This window comes from Gambusia affinis, linkage group LG15, assembly GCF_019740435.1.
Source record: "Gambusia affinis linkage group LG15, SWU_Gaff_1.0, whole genome shotgun sequence".
Lineage (NCBI taxonomy): Eukaryota > Metazoa > Chordata > Actinopteri > Cyprinodontiformes > Poeciliidae > Gambusia > Gambusia affinis.
The window spans coordinates 13684318-13707231 of NC_057882.1; the positions used below are offsets into that span (position 1 = coordinate 13684318).

General features: G+C 37.8%; 1 protein-coding gene across 8 annotated transcripts in view; it reads right to left on the reverse strand.

The window, feature by feature from the left end:
- Window positions 1–22673, reverse strand: part of msi2b (musashi RNA-binding protein 2b) — a 293528-nt gene extending 270855 nt beyond the window's left edge. For 3 of the 8 annotated variants that reach the window (XM_044140963.1, XM_044140962.1, XM_044140964.1), the window contains exons 1-5: window positions 22404–22669; window positions 22034–22074; window positions 21621–21702; window positions 21017–21101; window positions 7767–7808 (exon numbers count right to left, since the gene is read on the reverse strand). In XM_044140963.1, coding sequence (XP_043996898.1) covers window positions 7767–7808; window positions 21017–21101; window positions 21621–21702; window positions 22034–22074; window positions 22404–22465 — 312 coding nt within the window. In that variant the 5' untranslated portion in view covers window positions 22466–22669. Of the gene's footprint in view, window positions 1–7766; window positions 7809–21016; window positions 21102–21620; window positions 21703–22033; window positions 22075–22403 lie in introns of all 8 variants that reach the window. The other 5 variants (XM_044140960.1, XM_044140958.1, XM_044140961.1 and 2 more) reach the window with 3 other exon arrangements.
- Window positions 22674–22914: the final 241 nt, after the last annotated feature.

The window sequence follows — 22914 nt, forward strand, 5'->3', positions numbered from 1 at the left end:
TAAACCCATCTCCAGCTTCGACACAGCAGCCATTACCATGGAGGGAAAAAACTCCTTGTGTCATTCTCTATCTGAGGGCGGGTTTGTTTATGTTGCCTCCATGGCTCTGTCTTTTTTTTTTCCCCTTCTTCTTCAGGTTCGAGAGGAGTGTGACAGTGAAGAATTCCCATCAACTTGCTTGTCACTTTTCTGACATCTTAGTCAAAGTTTTCTTTGGTTACATTCTGACTGCATCTTGGTCTCTCTCCCCCTGTCTCGACGCATTTAGTGTCAGTTGTAAAATCCATTTTCAAAAGTGCATTCACAGAGAAAAAAAAAAGAAAAGAAAAGAAAATATTCCTTCAGCTGGACATCTTGGTCGCTCACCGGAATAAGACCTGTGCTACACACCTTGAAATGCTATGTCGGCTTTGGATAATAGCCTGCACAACATAACATTCTCTAACACTGTGAGGTATTTACACACCAAAAAGACCTCGAGGAAGAAAAAGAGAGAGAGAGGAATGTGTAAGATAGAAAGAGCCTTCTATCATAGCTGAAATGTTAGGGAGGGCTCATTGTCATGAACTGTGATGCTCATCAAAGATAATGACGTGGCATTCTGATGCATTACACTGTAGACTTTTGTCCTTGAATATTCCCTCGGACTCGTGCAGCTGCGCGTATCTGAGTTGGAACGGGAAGCTGGTGCTTTTAATAAACTCGCAGGGACATTCAAAGGGACTGGCAGCTACAGCGGTTTCATTTTCCCAGCAGTGAGCTGTGTCATTTAAAATAAGGATCATTTTGAGGAGGGGAATATCATATTGCTAAATCTAGATCAAATAACTGAGGAAGGCGCAAGGCTGGATTTACAAGGCCTTATAATCTTTAAAAGACTAAGAACAAAGTGCAGAGAATTGAAGAGAGAGGGTACGACATGAGACGCAGTGAAGAAGAATGACAAAGACGACGACAGACAAAGCAAAAAATAAAAAAGAAATGTTTGAATGGAGACAACATCTGGTGCCTCATAAAAGTGAACCTCTCTATGTTTTGTCACATTATGACTTCAAGCTTCAATAAACTTTATCTGAATTTTAGGAGATTAACTCATGTAGAAATCTTTTACAAAACTCCACAAATTCAAGTCAGGTTGAACGGACAGCGTCAGTGAAGCTCTCAGTTAAATTTAATTACGGACTTTGACTGGGCCATTCTAAAACAACAATATGAATATAGGCTTGACCTCATCTGACCAGACAACCAGACAAATGGCAACTGGCAAACTGCAAATTTCCTGCCAGTCCTAAAAAAACCCCAGCTGTTTTGAATTAAGGCTGCATGGTATATTACAAGTTTATCAGTATTGCAATATCACTGTATGCAACATTATAAGAGCAAAAAAAAAAAAACATACCTTGAAAAAATATTAGCTAATTAGACAACTTCCTGGCTTTCTGAGCTAATAATGTAATTGGTGATGCTTGTTTAATGCAAGGGGGGATGATAAGGTTGTTCTGGTAAAGCTTTTAGCCAAAGCTCCACTGCTTCATTAAAACAGGAGGTGTACAGTGATCCCTCGCCACTTCGCGGTTCACTTATCGCGGATTCGCTATTTCGCGGATTTTCATAATGCTTTTTTTTTTTTTTTTTTTTGGTGCATTGTGCTCTGCATTCTGATTCGCTAAAAACTCACTCCCGCTTCTTGTATCAAAACATGCTACGAATTGTGCTATCATTTTGTCGTCACGTGCAGTTATGTGTACGTACATAAAACAGCTTGGCAAATTTACATTAAGTTGGCCAAATTATCTTGTAATTTCGAAGAAGAGAACACTGCAGAGCGCAGTCAGGATGCAGCGGCCCAGTCTGAAGAGCAGTGAAACGGCCTACACGTGAGTCACTGTATTTGTATACAGTACATGTAATAGTTGCTAATTGTAAAAAAAAAAAAGTTTTCTATTTTGCGGATTTCACTTATCGCGGGTCATTTTCGGAACGTAACCCCCGCGATAAACGAGGGATTACTGTAGTCAGATGCCCTGTTGTCAATAAAACCATGTGGTTGCGAATACCATCTTGACATAGACAATTTTTATATGATGTCACATGTTTTCTTAATATAACTGTTCACACATTGCAGGTCTATAAACATTCAGCTGTCGAATAAAGTCTAACTCCAGCAGATTTCCACTTCTGACATTCATGCCAGTGGTCAGCAGGTGAAAGGTAACAGAGTTGGAAACATAGCTAAATAGGAGGAGAGTGAAATATATATTGAATTTAGCTCAACTGATTTTGTTACTACAGTCTTCACCTGTGATATTGGCACCCATGATTTTCCAATAGTGAACAGCCTGACCGCCTAAAGAGAATCAACTTATTAATTTATTTATATTTGTTGGATTTTGTTGTTTTTCACCTGTCTGAATAAATGCTAACTTAAATTAGGTGGCTTCTGAAGATAACTGAATAAGCTTTACTTATGAGGGACTGAAACCAATGCATGTCACATTTTAAGATTTATATTTGTATAAAAAACAAACCTGAAACTTCCTAACCTTTTCCATTTTCTATCACATAAAATCCCATTATAATATAATAAATGTTGAGGCAGTACAGGTGGAAGTACAAATGCTTGATACTGTGATTTATTTTAACACAATAGAAAAGAACAGTAGATCTAAATCAATCTTGTATCCATCACAATTTTTTTATTCTATACAAGTTCACAACATCTGGCATTTTTATTTCCCAACAAGCTTGAACATACAGCACACAAAGTTCCTGATAGAAATGTGCGGTATGCAGACAGGTGGAGGAGGTGGTACTGGTCAGTTCGCCATTGAGAGAAGAGTAGACAGAAGAAGAAAAAAAAGGGGCAGGGGAAAGCAAAGGAATGATCAGAACGTGACAATCAGAGACGAGTGAGACAAGAAGAGGGAGAAGACAAAACAGTGGAGGCACATAAAAAAAATACAATTTAGAGAGTGCCTTAATGGTATTTCTGGCTTGTTATCTACCTTAACCCTAATTGTTATTGCAAATACTGTACTAACTCAAGTTTTCTTTCTTGGAGCTGAATGAGAATTTTAGGGAAGACGTGTCAATGCAAACAAAACAAGCATCTTCCTTCAACTGTTGTTCCAGCTGCTCTTCTGCAGCACACATCGATTTATGAAACAACAGAGCCTTCTTTCTGCATCCCAAAGTCCGCTCAGCAGGTCACAGAGGTGACTCGCCCGACTCGGCCTGCACGGCAAAATCCCTTTGAAAGGTGCAACGAAAGGGTTACGCCCGGTGTTCAGTAAATCAAAGCTGCTCCCTCCTTTCATTTCCATAACAAGCCATCAGAACTCATCTCCCACTGAAGTGGCCACAGTCCCACTGGCAATTAAAATCATGCTGGGACATGTTATGCTTGTGTGTGACTGCACTGCGAGAAACAAAACCAGCGGCGGCGGCGGCAGCGGTAATGACGCCGGCAGCTGAGTGGTAAATCTCGAGCGATGTTGGCAGAAACCGTCTTTGATTCCTCTTAAAATAAAATTGAAAAGAAAAGAAAAGACAGAAAACAAAAACTGTGTCCTCTTTTACATATTTCAGTTCAGGTCTTACTAGGAAATATCAAACAAGGAGGCTCAGAGACTGAATTATCTCATCTCTGTCTCCTTTACCACATTTTGTACACAGTTGCAAAACTAAAATGGGAGGGTGGGTTGTTTTGGTGTGTGCGCGCAGCATGTATTTTTGGGAAATAGAGAAAAGCAAGGATCTTAATACCACACTCGTTTGTAGAAAGCTGCATAAATAATTACAATAATTATAAAATGAAAACATCTGCTAATAATGTTTTGATTCACTAAGCCAAAAGAAAATGTATATATTGGAACGAGAAATTACTTATTTATTTTGTTTTAAATGAGTTTCAAGCATTCACTTTGATCACTGGATGATGCGAATGAAGATCTGTCCAATTCAGCTGAAAAAGCGATTGATCATCACACCTTACAATTACTTCACAGCTATTAATCCAAGCAGTTCATGAAAATCACAATCCTCTGTTTTTACACTTGCCAGCCACTTATCACGTCTGCTAAGCAATTTCCAGGTGTGAACTGAGGGTAGAACTTTGAACAATGCTTTGGAGAGCAAAGCAATGCATGATGATGGTTGAATTCAGTTCATCCTTCCTGTGTTTGTATCCACGTCGAACAGCAACCACTGCAGGGACCAGCATCCAATATGATCGGTTTTTAGCCAGTAAGCCGGCGGATAAAGAACTGTTTATTTGGTGTGGAAGTAAATGCTAAGATGCTGAAACCTTTACAGAGGAATCCTGGCATTCTGCAGCCACGTCCAGCTGCCTATCTAACAAAGCCTTGGCTATCCCCAGACAGGCAAGGAGGACGCGAGGCATAAATGAATGTGCATAAAGCACTTTGCATCACATCATGATTGTTTAATCCTTTCATTCGCACCTGTCAGTCATCCTCAGATGCAAACTAATCCCTGAATATTTGCAGGCCAGCCTATATTGATATCTTTTCACTTTTTTTTTTTTTTTGTACTTGTAAGCACAACCTCTAAAAAAAAATCTAACATTAGGTAATGTAGGAGAGCATTATTCATTTGTAATGTATGGCATGGTCTGCATTTCCTTAGTCTGTTTTCTTTGATTGACAGGGCCACTGGTTATCTCCACTTTGTGCCCTTTACCAATATTGTGTTGCAAATGGATACAAAACCATAAGATTCCTTAAATCATGCAAACACATGATTCCCTAAAGGCAAGTTTAAATGTTAGGAGGAAAATCTACCGTGTGTGATCTTTACTGTACCTTGCAAAAGTATTTTTACTCCTCCTCCTTTTTCATAGATCTTTCTCGATTTCACATGATAACCCTGAACAAAATGGTGAATGGCTGTGAAATGAGAGGTAAATGATGCACGAGAAATACGAGTATGAAAAGAATTTTGAAGTGTGGCATTTAATCACTTGTGTTCTGATGCCCTTAAATAAAATCCAGTACAATATGAACCAATATGAACTTTTATCTCAGTATAAATACTCTGTTCCATGAAGGCCTCGGGGGTTTGTTGGAGAAGATTAGTGAACAGGCAGCAGGAAGACCAAGGAACACAGCAGACAGGGAAGGGGTAAAGTTGGGGAAAAACTTAAAGCAGGGTAAGGTTATTTAAAAAAAAATCCTAAAAACGCATTCCGAACATGAACACACCATTCCTGTTGTATAAACGGTGGTAGCATCATGCCGTGGAAATACTTCTCTTCAGCATTGACACTGATGTTAGTCAGTCGATGGGAAGATGAAGGTGGAAGTCAATCTGCCATCAGGGCAACACTCTAAACAAACAGCCAAAACTGATGTGGAATGATTTAGGCCAAAACATATTCAGATGCTATGATCTAGACACAGCCTTGAACTAAAGCCAGTTGAAATTCATTGTGTTGGTCAGTCACATTAACTTATAATAACACAACTTTATACCAAAGCTACTGTGGTATAAAGTTCAAAACGTTCATTTGGTTGAGTTGAATACTTTTGCAAAGCACCATAAATAATCTACTCTAACGTATTCCCACAGCAATCGTTCGGTTCACTTTTTACAGGTTTGTGTAGCTACAGAAATTGATTTTGTCTTAAATGTTAGACTATACTTAACTACACTTCAGCGGATGTGTGAGTTTTAATATATCCTAATGACTGATGTCGAACACCCTTGAGTCTGTTTTCTGTTCTCAGCAGTCCATGTTTTGGGGCAGTGTCAGGAATGTCTGCTGATACAAGTTGGCTTTTTTTTCCCCCTCTGATCTTGTCATCCCGGCACAAACACCCGCGCTTGTTTACAGTGAAATGTCCTCCTTGTTCACCTTCACCTCCTGCCTGTTTTTTCAGCATTACGCTACGTGATGTACATACTGTATAGTTTTACCATATTGCAGCACCGAGCAGTGGGAGGTCACCGTCGAGGTTGGCACCAAAGCCATCGCTAACTCGTGAAAACGCCGATTTGCTCTCCAAAGCCAAAGCTACTAAGGTACCTGCCAAGCTGAGCTTCTTTAAAACAAAAAGGAAACCTATTCAAGCAGCCAAGCAGGCAGACAGCAGAGGCAAAAGAAAGGACAAAAGAAAGCTTCTTCTAGACAGAGAGGAATTTAAAAATAGGAACATCTGAATGGGTATTCTTTCAAACGTCTTAAACCAGCTGAACCTAAAATATAAACCATTGCAATGTTAATCTATTGGGCTTGATCCAATTGTTTTAAGAACCTTTTTAATCCACTTTCAATAAAACCATTTTGCTATTCCCTTAATATTGCTTTATGGCTATTTAACAATTCATTGTAGTGGTGTTTTCACAGTGTCATTATAGTGCCAGTTATGGAAAGTATGCTTTAGAAAATAATAGTGTACTTTCCTTATAAGTTGTTGCGAAAGTTAGCATAATGGTTACGAGTAAAAATATAAGCAGAAACCCACACAGCAAGCTGACTCACTTGTTCGCCTAATAATTGGATGCATCATCAAACATCCGAGTTGTTGTATTGCACCTTCAACTTTTATTAGCAAAGCTCAGATGAAATGAAGTTAAGTCGATAGGCTTGCCATGTAAGAAAAAGTGGAAAAACACCGGTTGTTTCTCAGCCGCACGCCGATATCCTTAAGTCACAATGTGCTCTGGCTCTAAAGGCTTCCACTGCCAATTCCTTATTTGAAACGTGAACAAGTCTTTAACAATGCCCCTCTTTGTGATCCAGGGAAAAGGAGAAAATCTATTATCGATTTCCACCTGGTTTAGGTGGGGGAAAAAAGCCCCTGAAAGCGATGCTGAATGGCGCTACAGTGCACTGCGCCATAGCTTGCACATTAATGGCTGGTGGATGGTGTGAGGGGGCATGTCAACAAAGCCCCTGACTACTCCACCGCGCCATCTGCACATGCTGAATATTTAATTGTCGATGGAAGCGCTCAAGACCAGTAATCAAGAAAAGAAAAGATAATACGCATCATGAAGAGCCTGTGTGACAGTTCCTGCATGATTGGAATATGGCTTATTTCTTCAATCACCCATTGTTTCAGTGCTAATTGTGACAATTTCTGCATGCATGCCACACAATAAAGATATTTCTAAATCACTCATGTCATTCAGTCTCATTCAACTCCGGATGTGACAAAAGAACTCCCGACTTGTAATTCAGCCAGGAAGTGTAATTCATCACTGTCAGATGGGGAGTCACCATTCAGTTCAGAAAAATGTATTCAAGGAACTATCAGCCTAATCAGTTAAAAATAAAACTTGCCCTTTAATATTAAATGTGTGCCACCAAAGACATTTTAACAGCTAACAAAAGACAGGAGCATCTTGATTATTTTCATCCCAGCTAAAACAATAGAAACTTCTTTCAAACAGAAATGCACTGCTGCCTTAAAGAGGCAGTAGAGCTCGACTTCATACCACTGCAGCAACGGGACTGAAAACTGAATCAGGAAAGAGTAATATTACAGAAAAGCTGCCAGACTTAAAACACTACAGAAATAAAGAAAAATAATGTATTCTTTCATCACTGCTGAAACCTCGCCCTTAATCATCTGTAGGGGTAATTGCTACAGTAAAACAATATGGCCAAGCTGCGAACAACAAATCCAAACTCAATCTTTGTTTCTCCTTGTAAAGGTTGTGTGAGCACAATAAAACTTAGCAAGCAACATGACGCATGATCACTTTCTAGAAGCGCTGCTAAGTGAGAAATTCATTCTTACCTTAGGCTGGGCGCGACGGGGAAAGGCAACCTTAGGATCAATCTGAAAATGAGAAGAAAACGACACATTTGTAGTAGATGGGAGAAACACATCCGCAAAAGAACCACAAATACAGCTGCTCACAAAAGCCACAATCTTTGTCATCGAGAATAAAATTTACTTAAATTTAATAGGGGTTTAAAAAATAGAGGAAAACAGAGCAGCGTCGCTCTATTTTTCTGCAATTCTTAGAAGTAACATCGGTGCTCAGCTAAAGAGAACAGTGAACAAAAGGCTTATGGGTATTGAAAAAACATTCAGTGGACAGATGACCCCAAAATACATGCTTTGGTTTTAATACACAGATAGTAAAAGGGAAAATACAATTTTCTAGCATACTAACGTTATTCTAATGGTAAAACACAATAGTAGTAGTGTCATGGTTTTATGCTATTTAAAAAATAAAAAAAAAACAGGTAATGAGAAGATGATATCGACACCAATTTATTTTATTTAACTTTCCTGCGGTCACTTACACCCTACATGTTTTTTACTCTGTGCACAGTCCGGTGGATTTGAATTGGCCCTGTGTGCACTTTTTATGTGTGTCTTCAGAAACTAATAAACACCTGGACCCCCTTAATCTTGTTCCAACAAGCATCTTGCCCACCAACTAAGCGGAGAATTTCATAACAGGAAACAAACAAAAACTTCAGAGCTGAAGGTGTAAAGCTTCTTCAAACTAATCTAAAACAATAATGATAAATTTTAAAAAGTTGATTAAGGAATTCGCACTTTATAGGGTGATATATTGTCATCCATATTTAATTCTGCATTCCTAAACTAAACAGATTAGATATACTTTTACTCCTTTATACTATGTAAAGATCTAGCTCTGAATAAATATGTATGTTTGCAAAAATACAGAAAATCCCATAGGTTCAAAAAAAACATTAAAGCACCACAGTTAAGTGAATTGGCAATTAAGTTATTTGGCACTTAACCATATCAAATATTTATAATGAAGTCAGCATGATGATCATTTATTGAGACAAACTGGTGGTTACACAGTTTTCTTTGCTGTCTGCCATATTTAATACAGTCGTATCTTAAATGTAAACCAGGAATACGCTTTTGGTTTTTCACATTCCCTGCCATGTGACAAGACAACAAGAAGTTTTTATGTGCAATTTAGTCCAATTTAACATAGTGTGCTTCCTGAACTTTCACAACCTAATTAAAGTTGTAGTTTGTTTTCTCAAAGAACAGATTGATTCAGGATTCTCCGCAGCTTTCACAGAGCCATGCTGCAGTCGAACAATTCAGCAAAACAAATGGCAAACAGCACTTAAATGTTGTAGTATATTAAATCACTTCCTAATTCGGTGTACAGTTTTAGTCACAAGTTCATTTGCAAACTGCTATGTAATGCCCCGTGCTAAAGGCTTTATCACTCAGTACATTAATCCCGACTATATAACAGCATGGTATTTAAATTCACAGATGACCTACTACCTTACCTGGGCTCCTTATAAATGATCCAGGTATAAAGATTTTCAGAAATACTGGTTTAATTAGGAGAAGTTAGGCTTGTCACTCATCAGGACAAAGCATGTAAAGAGAAATGACCATTACCAGTGACCTCATTACTTTACACTGCTAATTATCTACAACGGAAGGAGCTCACAGAAACATTTCAGGCGCAGCATTTATTCCGTTGAGCAACGTACTTTGTGAAACCTCACATTCATTATTAATAATTACTGTGTGCGTCTTTAGACCAAAACATTCACGCTACCAAATTATCTCGTAGTCATGAAACCTTTTATTAATAACACCCCCCAAAACCAAAACAAAACAAAAGGGAGGAAAAGTGAGCAGACCAGCCACAGCAAGTGTTCTGCTGGTCATGGTCACACCAGAGACTCGCTTTTTATTTTAGGCAGGAATCGCTGATTGAATATGACAGGAAGAAAATGAGAGTCTGAGGCCGGGGACGCCTCCAGATATTGCCAAATAACCAGGAGGATGCGTCAGATCAGCCTGTTTCTCCATCTTGTGCTTGTTATCTCATTAGCTTCATTTTCCTCATTAATTTCTGTGGTATGAAGGTATGTTGTGGGGGTGGCGGTGGTTGGGGGATGGGGGTCTCATCAACCTTGCACTTACAATGAAGAGCAGTGAACTGCCTCAAACCACAATGTCTGCCTAAATTGTCCTTGGCTGAATACAAATGACTTGAAGGATGAACATCTCCCTGTTTGTTTCATAGAACCCTTTTAACAAGGTGCTATGGTTCCCCATGAATGAAGTTGGCTATATATAAATGAGTGAGAAATTCTTTGCATTTGTGAAAATGACTCCATTGGCACAGATGGATTTATTTAAGAAAACGATAATACGCCCTGCTGAGGAAAACAATTGAAACAAAAGGCACCATCTGCACGGATCAATTAAGCCATTGACATTGACTGCATTTCAATCTGCTTGAAGGGAATCCATGATGTGCAATGTCACTGTCATCTTTTCTGCCAGTCTCACTTATTACCGTTATCGTTGTAAATCAGGTCAGAATGAGAAATGAATTCAATAACACCTGGGCACGGTAACCCCGCTTGTAATAAATTTCATTTAAAGATTTGTTTTAGCACTTAGCCCCAGGCATAACCAATTCAAACTCAATTATTTTTTTTCTTGCACCCTGTTTGAGCAAAGACAACAGATTATGTTCTGAATACCAAAGTCCTATACCTGGTAATATATCTTACATTTTAGGTTTACGTTCAGACAAAATACACATATATTTATATAAGGCCTTTGATAATCAAGGAGACTAAACTGATTGTTTTTGAACTTGCTGAGATTATGTCTGTTCTCTACATACACAATGGATAATTAAGGTTAGTTTTCTGCTGAAAGATGAAGCAACTAAATGCACAGAAATTTAGTAAAATGATACTTCAATTATTTAAATCACACTAAGAGGAAGGAAATAAAAATTAGGCCATGAGAACACCCTATAAAATCTTTGCAGGCAATCTATTTTTCCAAGGTTGTACATTTATAAGATGATATTTATATACAAAGTGGCTTCATCAGAGGTAGAGCTAGTACATGCATTCTTATTTGCACTGGATAATGCAAGTATCAAAACCGAAATGTTGTGTCAGTTTCACCTGATACTTCCTTCCTGGAGCTTTTTTTTGTTATGTAAGACACTTAGGTTCAGGAACAGCTAAATGGACCTGCAGTGCATTTGTTTCAGTGTTATTACATGCACTTGAGTATACTTTCTAGTGTTCTTGCACTCATGTTTGTGCAGTACTATATATTTCTCCATTAAACATCTTGGACCTAATATTAATAAGCGTATGGATAGCATATTTTCTGTACTTGCTTTTGTCTAAATCAGTATTTTTTTTCATCTTAGGATAGGGGAACTTTTTTTATGTCTGATTATTGAATGGTTTTCCATTAAATTTATGCAAAAAGTTTTGGTATATTGTGTAACTTTAAATGTGTGCTGGTATACACTCTACAACACAGATCTGTCAAAAACATTATAAGTGAAAAAGATATTTAAATCTCTTAGGTTAGCAGTTTATTTGAAGGTGAAAGAGGTGTGCAACAAAGAAGATCATCAGAAAAAATGTTTCTGAAAAGTGAATAGAATATCTAAAGAATATCTTAAGAGTTTTGAAACTCATGAGCCCAGCAGATTGTGCCTAGACATGCAATGATAAGAGTTATGTAAGTGGTTTTGTCAAGTGCTGACCTGCACTACCAATTATCTTTCTGAAATCTTTTTAAGAACTATACTTAGCAGCATTAAATGTATTTCAGCTATGGGTGGTCATTAGTTATTTATATTAGAAGAAGAGGCAATGTCACAATCTATTGGTGATAAGAATGTTTTCTGTATAGCGGGAGTTTACTCTTATTAAAATAAAAGAGAACATGACAACAGAGATGACTTTTTAGGATGTCCTTAGCATTCTATAATAGCAACAGTGGTTAACAATAGCTATTAAAACTGAAAATGCCAATATTAAAAGTAGTGCTGTCAATCGATTACAAATTCTAATCAAATTAATTGAGTTGTGTTTAATCACAATTAATCACTATGTCTAACTTCGTAAGCTTGACATATAACTATGCACACATTTAAATTAAATGTGCAATTAAAATGCAAGCAATTATTAGATTTTTTTGTAGAAGAAAGAAGGTAATGTAGTCTCCCAGTACTCAACAGAATCTAAGGAAAACTTACTCCACTACACATGCATAGACGTAGTAGCAAACTTGTTCAGGGGACAACTCACAAATAAGATACATTTTATTTTGTAGTACTTGGATGGCCCACCCCTTTCAGCTGCTGCCCTGAGCAACTGCCCATATTAAAAAAATGCAACTGTAGGCATGTTTTCAAAAAAAATGTTTAAGAAAATGTTTTCATGTCTGAAGAAATTAATTTTCCTATAAACATTTATTTAGAAATGTCCCTCTCCATTCCTTTCCTATGTAAATTGTGCAAGGAGGCGACAGTCGCTTGCCCTCATCCAGGTAACTTTACTGTCGATCATGTCTTATGAATCAGAGGATCAGAAATATGAGTCTGAATGACTTGCAGCTGGAATAATTGTACTGTTCAGAAAAAAGGGGGTTTTTTGGATGAAAATGCTTCAAACTCAAAATAAGTCCAAAGTCGCTCCTCCAGCATGTTTACTAAAGCCAAAAATCAACTTCGATCTCAGATCTTTGTGACAGCTCTCATTGTTTACAATTATTCTCACCATCTACTGTCTCCTTACAGCCCCGCTTACATCAGTGACCAGGAGGTTCACTACACAGAAACACTAGTTTTGTTCTCTTGTTTTTGCCAAACAACGCTGTATATCTGTATGAAACCCTCCACTGGATAATCTCATTATATCATCCATAATATTTTTCTTATGATAACTTCACAGTTGTTGAAAAGAAAACACACTTAGTCATTTACATTAGAGAGCTTTTGAGAACTTTATAACTTAGTCTTGTTTCAGTTTTAAAAACCTCATTGACCCGTTGGGTCTTCCTTGTTCTGTAGCAACTTCTGCACTGAATAGTGTTATTTTCAGCATTACCTGATATTCTTAGCTGTAGTATGTTAACTGATCAGAAAAAATATATGTGTTTATGCTTGAGTTTCCAACCAGTTGGCCATCAGCAACAGCATTTCTACTTCTGCCACAAATAGGTTACAAACAGGGAGGTTAAAAGCTGTCAAAGGAACCTAGCATAACATCTAAGCTACTGCATACTTAACTGGTTGTCAATGTTCATGAACCTAAAATAAGGTGTTGTATAACAGTGAAAAAGTAGGGATTACAGAGGAAGAAAAATACTACCAAATATCAGTTGGTTAAGTTTGAACATTTGCAATATAGTAACTTAATTTGAAGATTAATAAAGAGGAAAGCATCCATCTCTGGATGTCCAAAGTGCCTTTTTTCTTTTTACCAAAAGAGATTCCTTAAAGTTAGCTAGTTTTCATTAGTAGTTAGGCCAGAAAACTGTACTTAAAACCCAAATAGTCGGGCTCTTTTGGCTCCTCTGATCAACCAAAGTAAGACGTCAAGACATCTATTTTGACTTCATTACAACAATCACTTTTTAACCATATTTACCCTTTCTTTAAATGGAAGATGACATTTCTGTCAATTCAATGAAAATTTGCTTGGGGGTAACAGCAACAGAATATTTTATTAACTCCATACTGTATTCGTCCCCCTGAAAAGAATATCACAAGAAGAAATCAGACTTGAAGCTAAGTGAACAATTTACCTTGACCTAAATGGAACAAAAACATGGTGGGCTGGAAGATGAGACCATAGTATCAAACAGTTATTGAGAGGTATTACTTAGCTGAAGGAAGAAAGGGTACAAATGTAAACAACAACATCAGCCATGTTTTCACCCACTTTTGTTCAATATTGCACAACAAAATGACAGTTTTTACCCAGGGCAAAATCTTTAACGCACACCTAGCAAATTACATGTTTTTGGTTAGAAAATATTTTATCTCTTATATAGATTTGGGTATTATTATTACCAGCAGCTGTTATCAACAGCTGTCTATACAACGTATGAGGTCCTTTTTTTCCATTTATTCAATTACTCTAGCAATCTCATGGTAGCAGAACCTGTTATGTACAATTGACTGGCATCCACTAATGTGATGCCATTTTCAAAGAGCTCTGCAATTACAGTATGTGTGCCTTTTTGCAATGTGAGTGCCTCAGATAAATCTTAACTATCTAACCAGTCTGCACGGTTCAGTTCATACGCCGCACATTACTGACATGGTAATGATGTGCTGCTGTTGAGGTACCTTATGTAGCTGTAGCCGAAAGCAAAACGGAGCTTTCCAGTGAAGCACTTTAATATATTTGCTCCAACGCTATATGGTACATCAATGCAAGACTTTCCCGAATTAAGTTCTGATACAGCTTTGTTATATGAACTCTCAAAGAGCAAAAGTGAATTTCCTCGAGACATTATACAACCTGATATGTCAACATAAGAAATGAGAACAGACCGAAAGGAATCCCCCACCAAACAGACCATCTTTTATCTTCCGCGGCTCTGCATTTTACTACAGGGTCTCTAAGGGCTGCTTTTGCATGCAACTGTGGGAGATCAGGGCAGAGAACCAGCATATATCTTAAGTTCACATCATACAAAAGGATTTCATATATTAATGCAGCTCCTGGGTAAACTCTCTGTCTCTCTTAAGACATATCGAAGCTACTGTGATGATGTGGTGTTTAAGCTAAAAGGAAAAAGCCTTATCAAAGCTCACAGCTTCTTCCTAATAGGAGAGAGCAGGTCCACAGGTGTGCATATGCGATAGCAACAGAACAGACACAAAATTAAAATGTCATATCTGGGCTGTCGATCAGTACTGATTTTTTTTGCTGTGGAATAACACACCTTTTAAAAAGGAACAGTTTGTTATGATCCCAACATTTGCAATGAGGGTTTAACCGATGTCATGCTCTGTGAGCAAATTGTCACCTTTCCACATTCTAAAAAAAATAATAAATAAATAACTAAAAATCACTGTAATGATTATGTTCCTGACTAATATTTCAAAGTTACAACATCACTGCCTAGACAAACATCCAGCGATATGTACCTGACAAGCGACAGATCCTCCATGTGCTAATACTGCCATCTCCCTTAATTAACTGCAGAAGATGGAGCACCTGCTATACTTAAACACGAACAAGTCGGTTTAGCTCACTAATTTGACTTTATGTCTAAATCCTATCAAGCCGCTGCTCATCCATCCCTCCGCTCCAGATTTCCTCTTCGGCTGTTTTTCTGCTTAGACCTGAAACGTCAAGAACGTCAGGACAAACTGACTTGGGATCAGTTACAGCTAAAGTTTCCAGGATTTAAAGACAAGAAAAATCAAGACAAAAATCACTTAATTTCCATTTAGAAATATTTGTAGTATCGTCAGCCTGAGGTTAATCTTTTATACGCTCTCAATTATTAAAGCCGCTTTAATTAACACAAAAAATATATAAACCACCCAGCAATCAATCGGTTGCCTTATAAATTTTTCATCTGTTACTTGCCAAACAGAAAAAAATATGCAACTGTGATCTCTCTGGTTCACAACACCCTGCCTTGAAACATCTTCTTGAACAGATGCTATGGGCTGCTTCTATCTGAATTGAACCAAACATCATGAAAAATGGTAAATATGTTCTGAATTACCAGCATGTGAGTTTCAAAACCCTCCGGCTGTGTATGCCCATATGTCTCATTCGCATTCATCCTTCCCTAAGTGTTTTCATAACCGGACAAAATACAGAGGATGAACAATGAAAAAAATAAAAATAAATAAAAAACAAGAGTGGAGAGGAAAACCTGCAGTTTGTTTAAAGTAGCTTAAGTTTGTGGCTCAAATATGTAACTGGTAGAAAATCTGCTTAAATTAGGATTCTTATCATTTTGCGAAACCTTTTGGTTAGATTCGCTTTTAAGGAATATTATTTGAAACTGCTGGTCAGAATTGGTCAGAACACCCCTGCAGTTTAATTGCATCATTCAAGATACTTCAAAAAGCAAATGCAAATGAACCAATTTCGCATGATTGTGATATTTTATTGAAAGGTCACACAGTTACTGGTTCCTTAATTTCAGCTTCAGGAACAACTATTCTTTCTGGAGTCGTCTGGAAATTTTGTGCGCACTTTGGTAGAGAGATAACCCAACCTATATGACAGAACTGTATGACCTTTGCAAGTTTGTATGACAGAAATTAATTTTGAGAATCTTTAAGGTGGTTAGTTGCATGGCAGTTATAAGCATCAATTTTTTTGTGTATTATTAGCTATGTGTCTGGGGCCCATACTTAGCCTGTCCTGATGACTTATTTTCCACAGGTAATTTAACATAAAAACACACAGTTTCATCAATATGTTGATAAAATCTATCCAACAAATTACTGCAGAAAAATCCAAAAATGTCATTTAACTGCTCTAATTACATCACATGAATAGTATTCTACACATTCCTGGCTTTATTTTATGCCTGATATATAAACTGAATTCTCGGAATGATTCTTTAGTTTTCTATGTTCGCCTTATTTTAGAGCATAGTTTACTTAGTTCAGTGTACAATAAAACATCCACTCCAATCTGCCGTAGATATTTTTATTATTTCCACAGCAGCTTTAATAGTTTCTTTTCAGCTTTAAACCATTTAAAGTTCACTTTCTAACAGAGGACTTCAAAATCATTTCTATTTTCCTGTAGGACGTTGATTTTGTTCACCAACATCATTTCTGTGTGTTCTGCACAGAAATTATAGCAAACCACCGCCAAACCACTGATCCATAATTTGAGTGACATAAACTCCTGTTATGAGGAAATAAATCAAATTGATCAAATTCAGCTAATAAAAATTTTAACTAAGTTAATTTAACTAGTAATCTAGATTTCAGCTTTTATTTGGTGGTGGTTTAGAAATGGCTGCGGCAGACTCTTGCACCACTAAAAATGTTTATTGGTGGTTCGACAGCATGCAATGCTAGGTCCGTTTTTGTTGTCTTTGATTGAGATACAAATAACCTTGATAACCTACTGGAGATAATGAATGCCTCTTTGTGGAGGAGCAGCTGTGTGACTAACTGCTGAGGAAGCAACAAACCAACTGAGCAAACCAGGTGAGGATGCATGGAATGTGGTGGAGGCTTGGCAGCAAAACACTATTATTTAGAGGTTAAAGTACACACAACGCATGCACAAAAGTGTGCATGCAGTGTGTGAAAAACCAGTTGTGATTTTGTTTTCCCAACTGTTTACATTAACATCTTTAAGTCGAGTTGAATGGACGGGCAGGGAGAGCAGCGATCATCCTTACGTTCAAATTAGATATCAGTGAGTCTGCTCAGACACCTATAACCAACCGGATGCCGTGACGCATGTCTGCGATAACACCTGAAGCGGTTTTGGAAGCAATAGACCTTTTTCATAAGAACCGGAAACATTTCCAAGACAGGTGGAAAACATTTTGCTTGCTTGAGTCAGCTACATAACTTGCATAAAACTGACAGTAAAAAGTGTAATGGTGCTGTCTTATCTTCTCTTCTTGATCCTGTAGTTTTCCCCATCACCAATGTAAGTTGCTTATCTGTGTCCATCATTTTAAGCTCAACATTAGTCAATAATTCTGTAATATTTTGTTAGTTAACATTTTTTTCCACAATCCATTTGTTCATGGAATCAAATGTTGCTGTAGCAAATTGCTGGCTGGATTACCATGAAGACTGAAGACACCTTCTGGGTAGACATTGATGAGCAAGAAACGCTGATTCCTTAGGGAAGTCCTAAAGAAACCATTTTTTTTCACTGGATATTTCTTATATATGTACAAAATAAAAATAAATTTGTAAAGTAACCAAAACTAAACACAATGGTACTAAACAAAGCTATATGTGAGAAAGTACTAAGTCTTACCTATTTGTACAGGGTTGACAGAATGTTAAACCTTGTAATGTTGGAAATAACAAAAGAAATTTCCAGTGTACTGCTGACATGACTAAACTTGCTCACGGTCACTCCACCTCCAGCCACTCACTTCTTTCAAGGTTACCAGGGACAGAAAGGGGGCCTATAAGGATTTTTTTGGGCACTATAAAAGTGGGAGACTTGTATCAAATCAGCATCTGCAAACACATCAAGAACTATCAATTTTTTGCTGGCCCGAATATTTATTTATTTTTATTCTTGCTGCTACGGCTGTGCAACTTTATAAAAGATATGATAGATCCTAACGCACTGCCATCTTGATAGTGGAAACGTTAAAGTACAAAACAGCACAGCAGATAAAGCAAAGTGACAAATGGCAACAAGGACAACGCAAGCAGCTTGTGCTTTTTCGCTGCCCGCGGATGAACAACTGCACTTTAGAAACTAGAAAAGAACAGTTTCAACATATACCAAAGCACGCCAATGATAATGTCATCCATGACTACCAACACCTGCAAGTAACGAAACAATAATAAAAAAAGCATACTGATATAATTTGCCTATGATTTCAAGGTCACTTATTGCACCTATAATCATAGAACCATCTGTGAAATTTAAGTATTTCAGAATATTGTTGACCAACTTGCTATTTATTCTAGAAAATAAAAAAAAAGGCCAATTAATTAAATTATGGTCAGAAAGGCTATGCTTTCCAGAACCAGTCATTAACATGTGCCAACCAGGTGACAATTTATCAATCTATACAGACAAATCCACTGTCTAGGTCTCGGTCTTTTTTTTTTTTTTTTGCTTCCTTCTGAATAATAAAAGAAACAAAATACCTTCTATATGTCTAAATAAATATGCATTGGTTTTGAAGGTAGGAAAAACTGGCAGAGTTTAGATAAATACACAGGGAAACATCTCAGAGTATCAAGAAACCGGAACGTGGGTTGGGAAGCAGAAATGTTTGGTTTGATAAGTAATGATCTGGTGTAAGACCTTAAAATGTCACAGTTTGGTTCTCAGGGTAAGGAACTGTCAGATATAAAATATATGACACAAGTCTGCCAACTATGACCTCAAGGTTAGAATAGGTGATATATACACGACAACTTATTAGTTGATGAAAAACTAACTTGCATGCTTTTATAGTTAGTGTAATGAATAATGATTCTATCCGTATCACAAAGGACAATTTAGATAACCAATAGTGCATTTTATCTTGATTAAACAAAAGGTCATCAGTAATGACATTATTTCCCTTTTAAACAGAATAGTTAAAAAAAAAAAAAAAGGCTGAATGAGCTTTTGTACTAGACCAAGAATAAAATCTTCAATCAATGACCATGACCTAAAAAAAACTGTGCTTTGAGAATAACGTATTAGCGGGTCATCGCTGTAATCCGGTGAATATCTTAACGGACTAATTAAAACAACCGGAGGAATTTAACTGTTTCTTTCTGCCACTATTCACAGGGTGCCTTCGGGCAAGGCAACAGAGCAAGAATGCCTTCATTTATCAAGCATCAGCACAAGACTGGAGCTGCGCTGGCCAGCTCTCAGGTGCGAGTATATATATTTTTTTCTTTTTTAAATATTTATATGCAGTCCTCCTCCCCCAATACCGACCTTTGCTGTAAGTATATATGCTGTCAAACTGTCACAACGCTGTTCATTCAAAATGTCAAACTTGAAGTTATCAAACTGCTCAGGATTCAAAGTATGCTCGACTCGCTTTCCCCCCATTCCCGTTTAAAACAGCCTCTTAACGTGCCTGAATGTAGTCCCCTCTATGGACGCTGTTAGTGTTACTTATTGGTAATTTCACCTTGCCTTCACTCTACATAAAGGCACTGTATGGCTTTATCGCCCATTTTCCCATAACACTGTAATAGAACCGATAGGGCAGAGGACACAACAAATAAAATATTTCCACGAAGGAAGGCTAAAATAAACCCTCAAGTGAAGACTGGGGCAACTGAGTTTTTCTGGAAGGAGGAAGAAAAAGCCTAAAACAAGCCAATTTTTATTTTTTTTGTTTTTGTTTTTGAGATTAGATTTTATGCATAATTTAAAAAACAAATAGAAAAGCATGGTTTTTTTATCTTTTTTTTTTCAATTTAAGAGTAGCACAAATACCAAACCCACAAAACCATTTAAAGAAGTGAAGCCTCGAAAAAAATAGCTATTTTGAATGCCATCCAAAAAGGTCAATGTCCCCAATAAAAAAAGGAGCAGCTAGACCACTACAAACCTTGTAGTTAAAAGAATTGCTAAAAATGCTGGGTCTAGTGTCCACTGTACAGCAGGATGGAGAAAATAAAAGCAGAAATTACCACTGAAAATATTCTCCACATTTTCCCCAGGTGAAAATATTTTTAGTTTTTCAGATAATAATAATAATAATAATAACAATAATAATAGATCTGTCACACAAACACGTTTCTGGAATGTGCATTTGCTATTACATACACTCTGCCTCCAAATCTGGATATTAAGAAGAAGAAATCCCTGACAAATTTAATTCCAGCTTAATCCCATCTAATCAATCACTGTAAAAACCTCTCTAAAATCTTTTATTATTTATCTGATGGCAAATTTAGAAAATCTAACACGCCTCACAAAACTTGAATGTATGTGAATCAATTTGCTTATTTAAGCAAGTCAGATGGCTGAACTCTTTCAAGCATAATAAATGTTTGCAACATCAACCATCTAACTCGTCGCTGCTCATTGATTGCCACCACGCTAATACATTTATCCGATGTAATTATATTTTATTAAATTCAATAGATAGTTTGAACAGCATGTTGGGTGTTTTAAAAAGATTAGTATGGATTGTAAATGCAAAAACATTGTTTTTAGTGTGCGTGTGTGTAGGGGGACTATACATCAAGCACATGATCATCAAAAGTGATCAAACTGAACCCTGAGACAGCGAGCTCTTTTGTGTCCACAGCCGATATGAGCACGCTGCACATGTGGCAGCACAGAAAGAGGGGGGTGTGTCAGCCCCATCTTTCAACCACGCAAGTAAAAGTGAATACATCCATTTTTTTTTTCCTGTAGCTTGTGCACATTTTAGCCAATGTGTGCATTTGATTGAAGCAGCCTGTTAACCTTAATAGGTGCTTGGCCAGGGAGCCCCAGGCAAAACGGAAAAAAAACATCACAGTTGGCAAAACACATCAGAGACAGAACATGAATAAAACTCTTATGTAAGTGCAAAAAGCATAAACTCACCGTCTTTGAGTCTAATTCATGGTGCTGTTGAGCTAAGACTTTATCTACACTGGCAGCATCTGTAAACGTAACAAACCCAAATCCTCTGCAAAACAGAAACACAGAGAAGTTTAGAATTTTTATACACAGAAAATTCACCCAAAAATAACATTTTACATTTTTTTGCCCAAAATAAGTATTAGGAATCTTATATAAAGTTAAAACAATGTTAAAGACAAAAATCATAACATTCATGTGACCTTATTACTGCTACAATTATTTTTCATTTTGTAAATATATCATAGCAGAAATTTAAAACAGGCACAGGGGGCGGGACAGCGCTGAACATTATGTGGTGTGTTACACAGTGAGACGACGCTCCACCAACATTGTGGTGCAGTCACAAAGTCAATGTCAAATTGCAATCGGCCGCAGCTTTACAGCAGCGAGCATTTAAGCTTATCTGGCTCGCTGTGAAACCACACGCAGGCGCGCGCGCAGACAGGGACACTCAGTGACGCGCGCGCACGCACACACAAGCTGGATTAATACTAAACACGGTCAAAGTAAGCGATATCGTCATGTGCAGTGGGAAGGAAAAGTAGGGAAAAAGCCCTGTATTTACCTTGAACGTTTTGTCGTGGGGTCTCTCATCACCATACATTCTCTTATTTCTCCGAATTTACTAAAATAGTCTCTAAGGCTGTCTGTGAACAGAGAGAATATGTCGGGTTATTTGACAGAAAACATATGGGAACGCTGTTGTCACTGCATTTCAAATAAAAAGGAAGGGAAGGGGGGGAAAGAACACCCCGCGATGCGCATAGGGGTCGAATAGAGGACTTCAGATGGACGGAGATCAAAAATAACATCGTGCGCACACACACGACTGAGATATCCCATACAGAACACTACTGCACAGACAGGGCACATTCGCACATACACCGCCAGCAGCTAACGAGCACTCAGTCACAGCGACAAAAAAAACAACCAACAAGAAATATTGGACACGGCGACAAAAGAGAATAACAGTCTCACCTGGTGAGGTTTGCCAGCTGAGGCCACCGATAAACATTTTACTGTAAGGGGAAAACACAACAGAAGTGAGTCCAGATGTCAGTTCGGCCATTTTGACGACTAACTACTTCTAAAAGCGACCTTAAAGGATAAAGGGAGACTATGAAAGCACATTCGCGCTTAGTAATTACTCTCTATCTACATAAAAGGGGGAGGCCACTCTCGCTACAAAGCTGTGGTGTTTAAAACTGCATCTGGGAACGGACCCGTGCACGGGTTTAAGTGCGTACTGCGCGAGGACGAATCCAGCACGGCAGCCGAAGTCCTCTCCAAGATGTTGTAACATGAAAAAAAACGTACCTTAGGTTTATATTTAGAAAAAGATTCTTACCCCGGGTCATGTTGTGAATCATTTAGGCTTCCGGACGTGGCTTGACTCCCGTCTCCTTCCATATCTATTCCAAACTATAGAGGCTGGGACTACAGTAACAGTGACAGACACACACAGATAGGGCAGGAGATATGCAAAGCCCCGCTATGAGAATATTACTGAGCCGGGAATGAAAGCGTCACACGTGGGATCAGCTCAGCCCCTGCTCCCTCCTCCCTCTCTCAGCACGCTCTACCTTGGCCCACAGGGGGCGGAGCTTGGCTCTGTCACCTAACCAATCCAATTGACGTCAATTCAGGCAATCTGCAAACCAATCCTCCGATTTGTCATTTAATTAAGCAATAAGCCACTAGAGGTACTACTGGCTTATTGCTCTTCTAAATCAGTGGACACAGTCTGTAGCAAATATATGTATTTTAATTGATATTGTTTACAAGTTATAATACAATAAAAAAAGACAAAGGCATTCAGTAGTAATTTACATTTATATCTTATTCTTCTGCAATAAAGC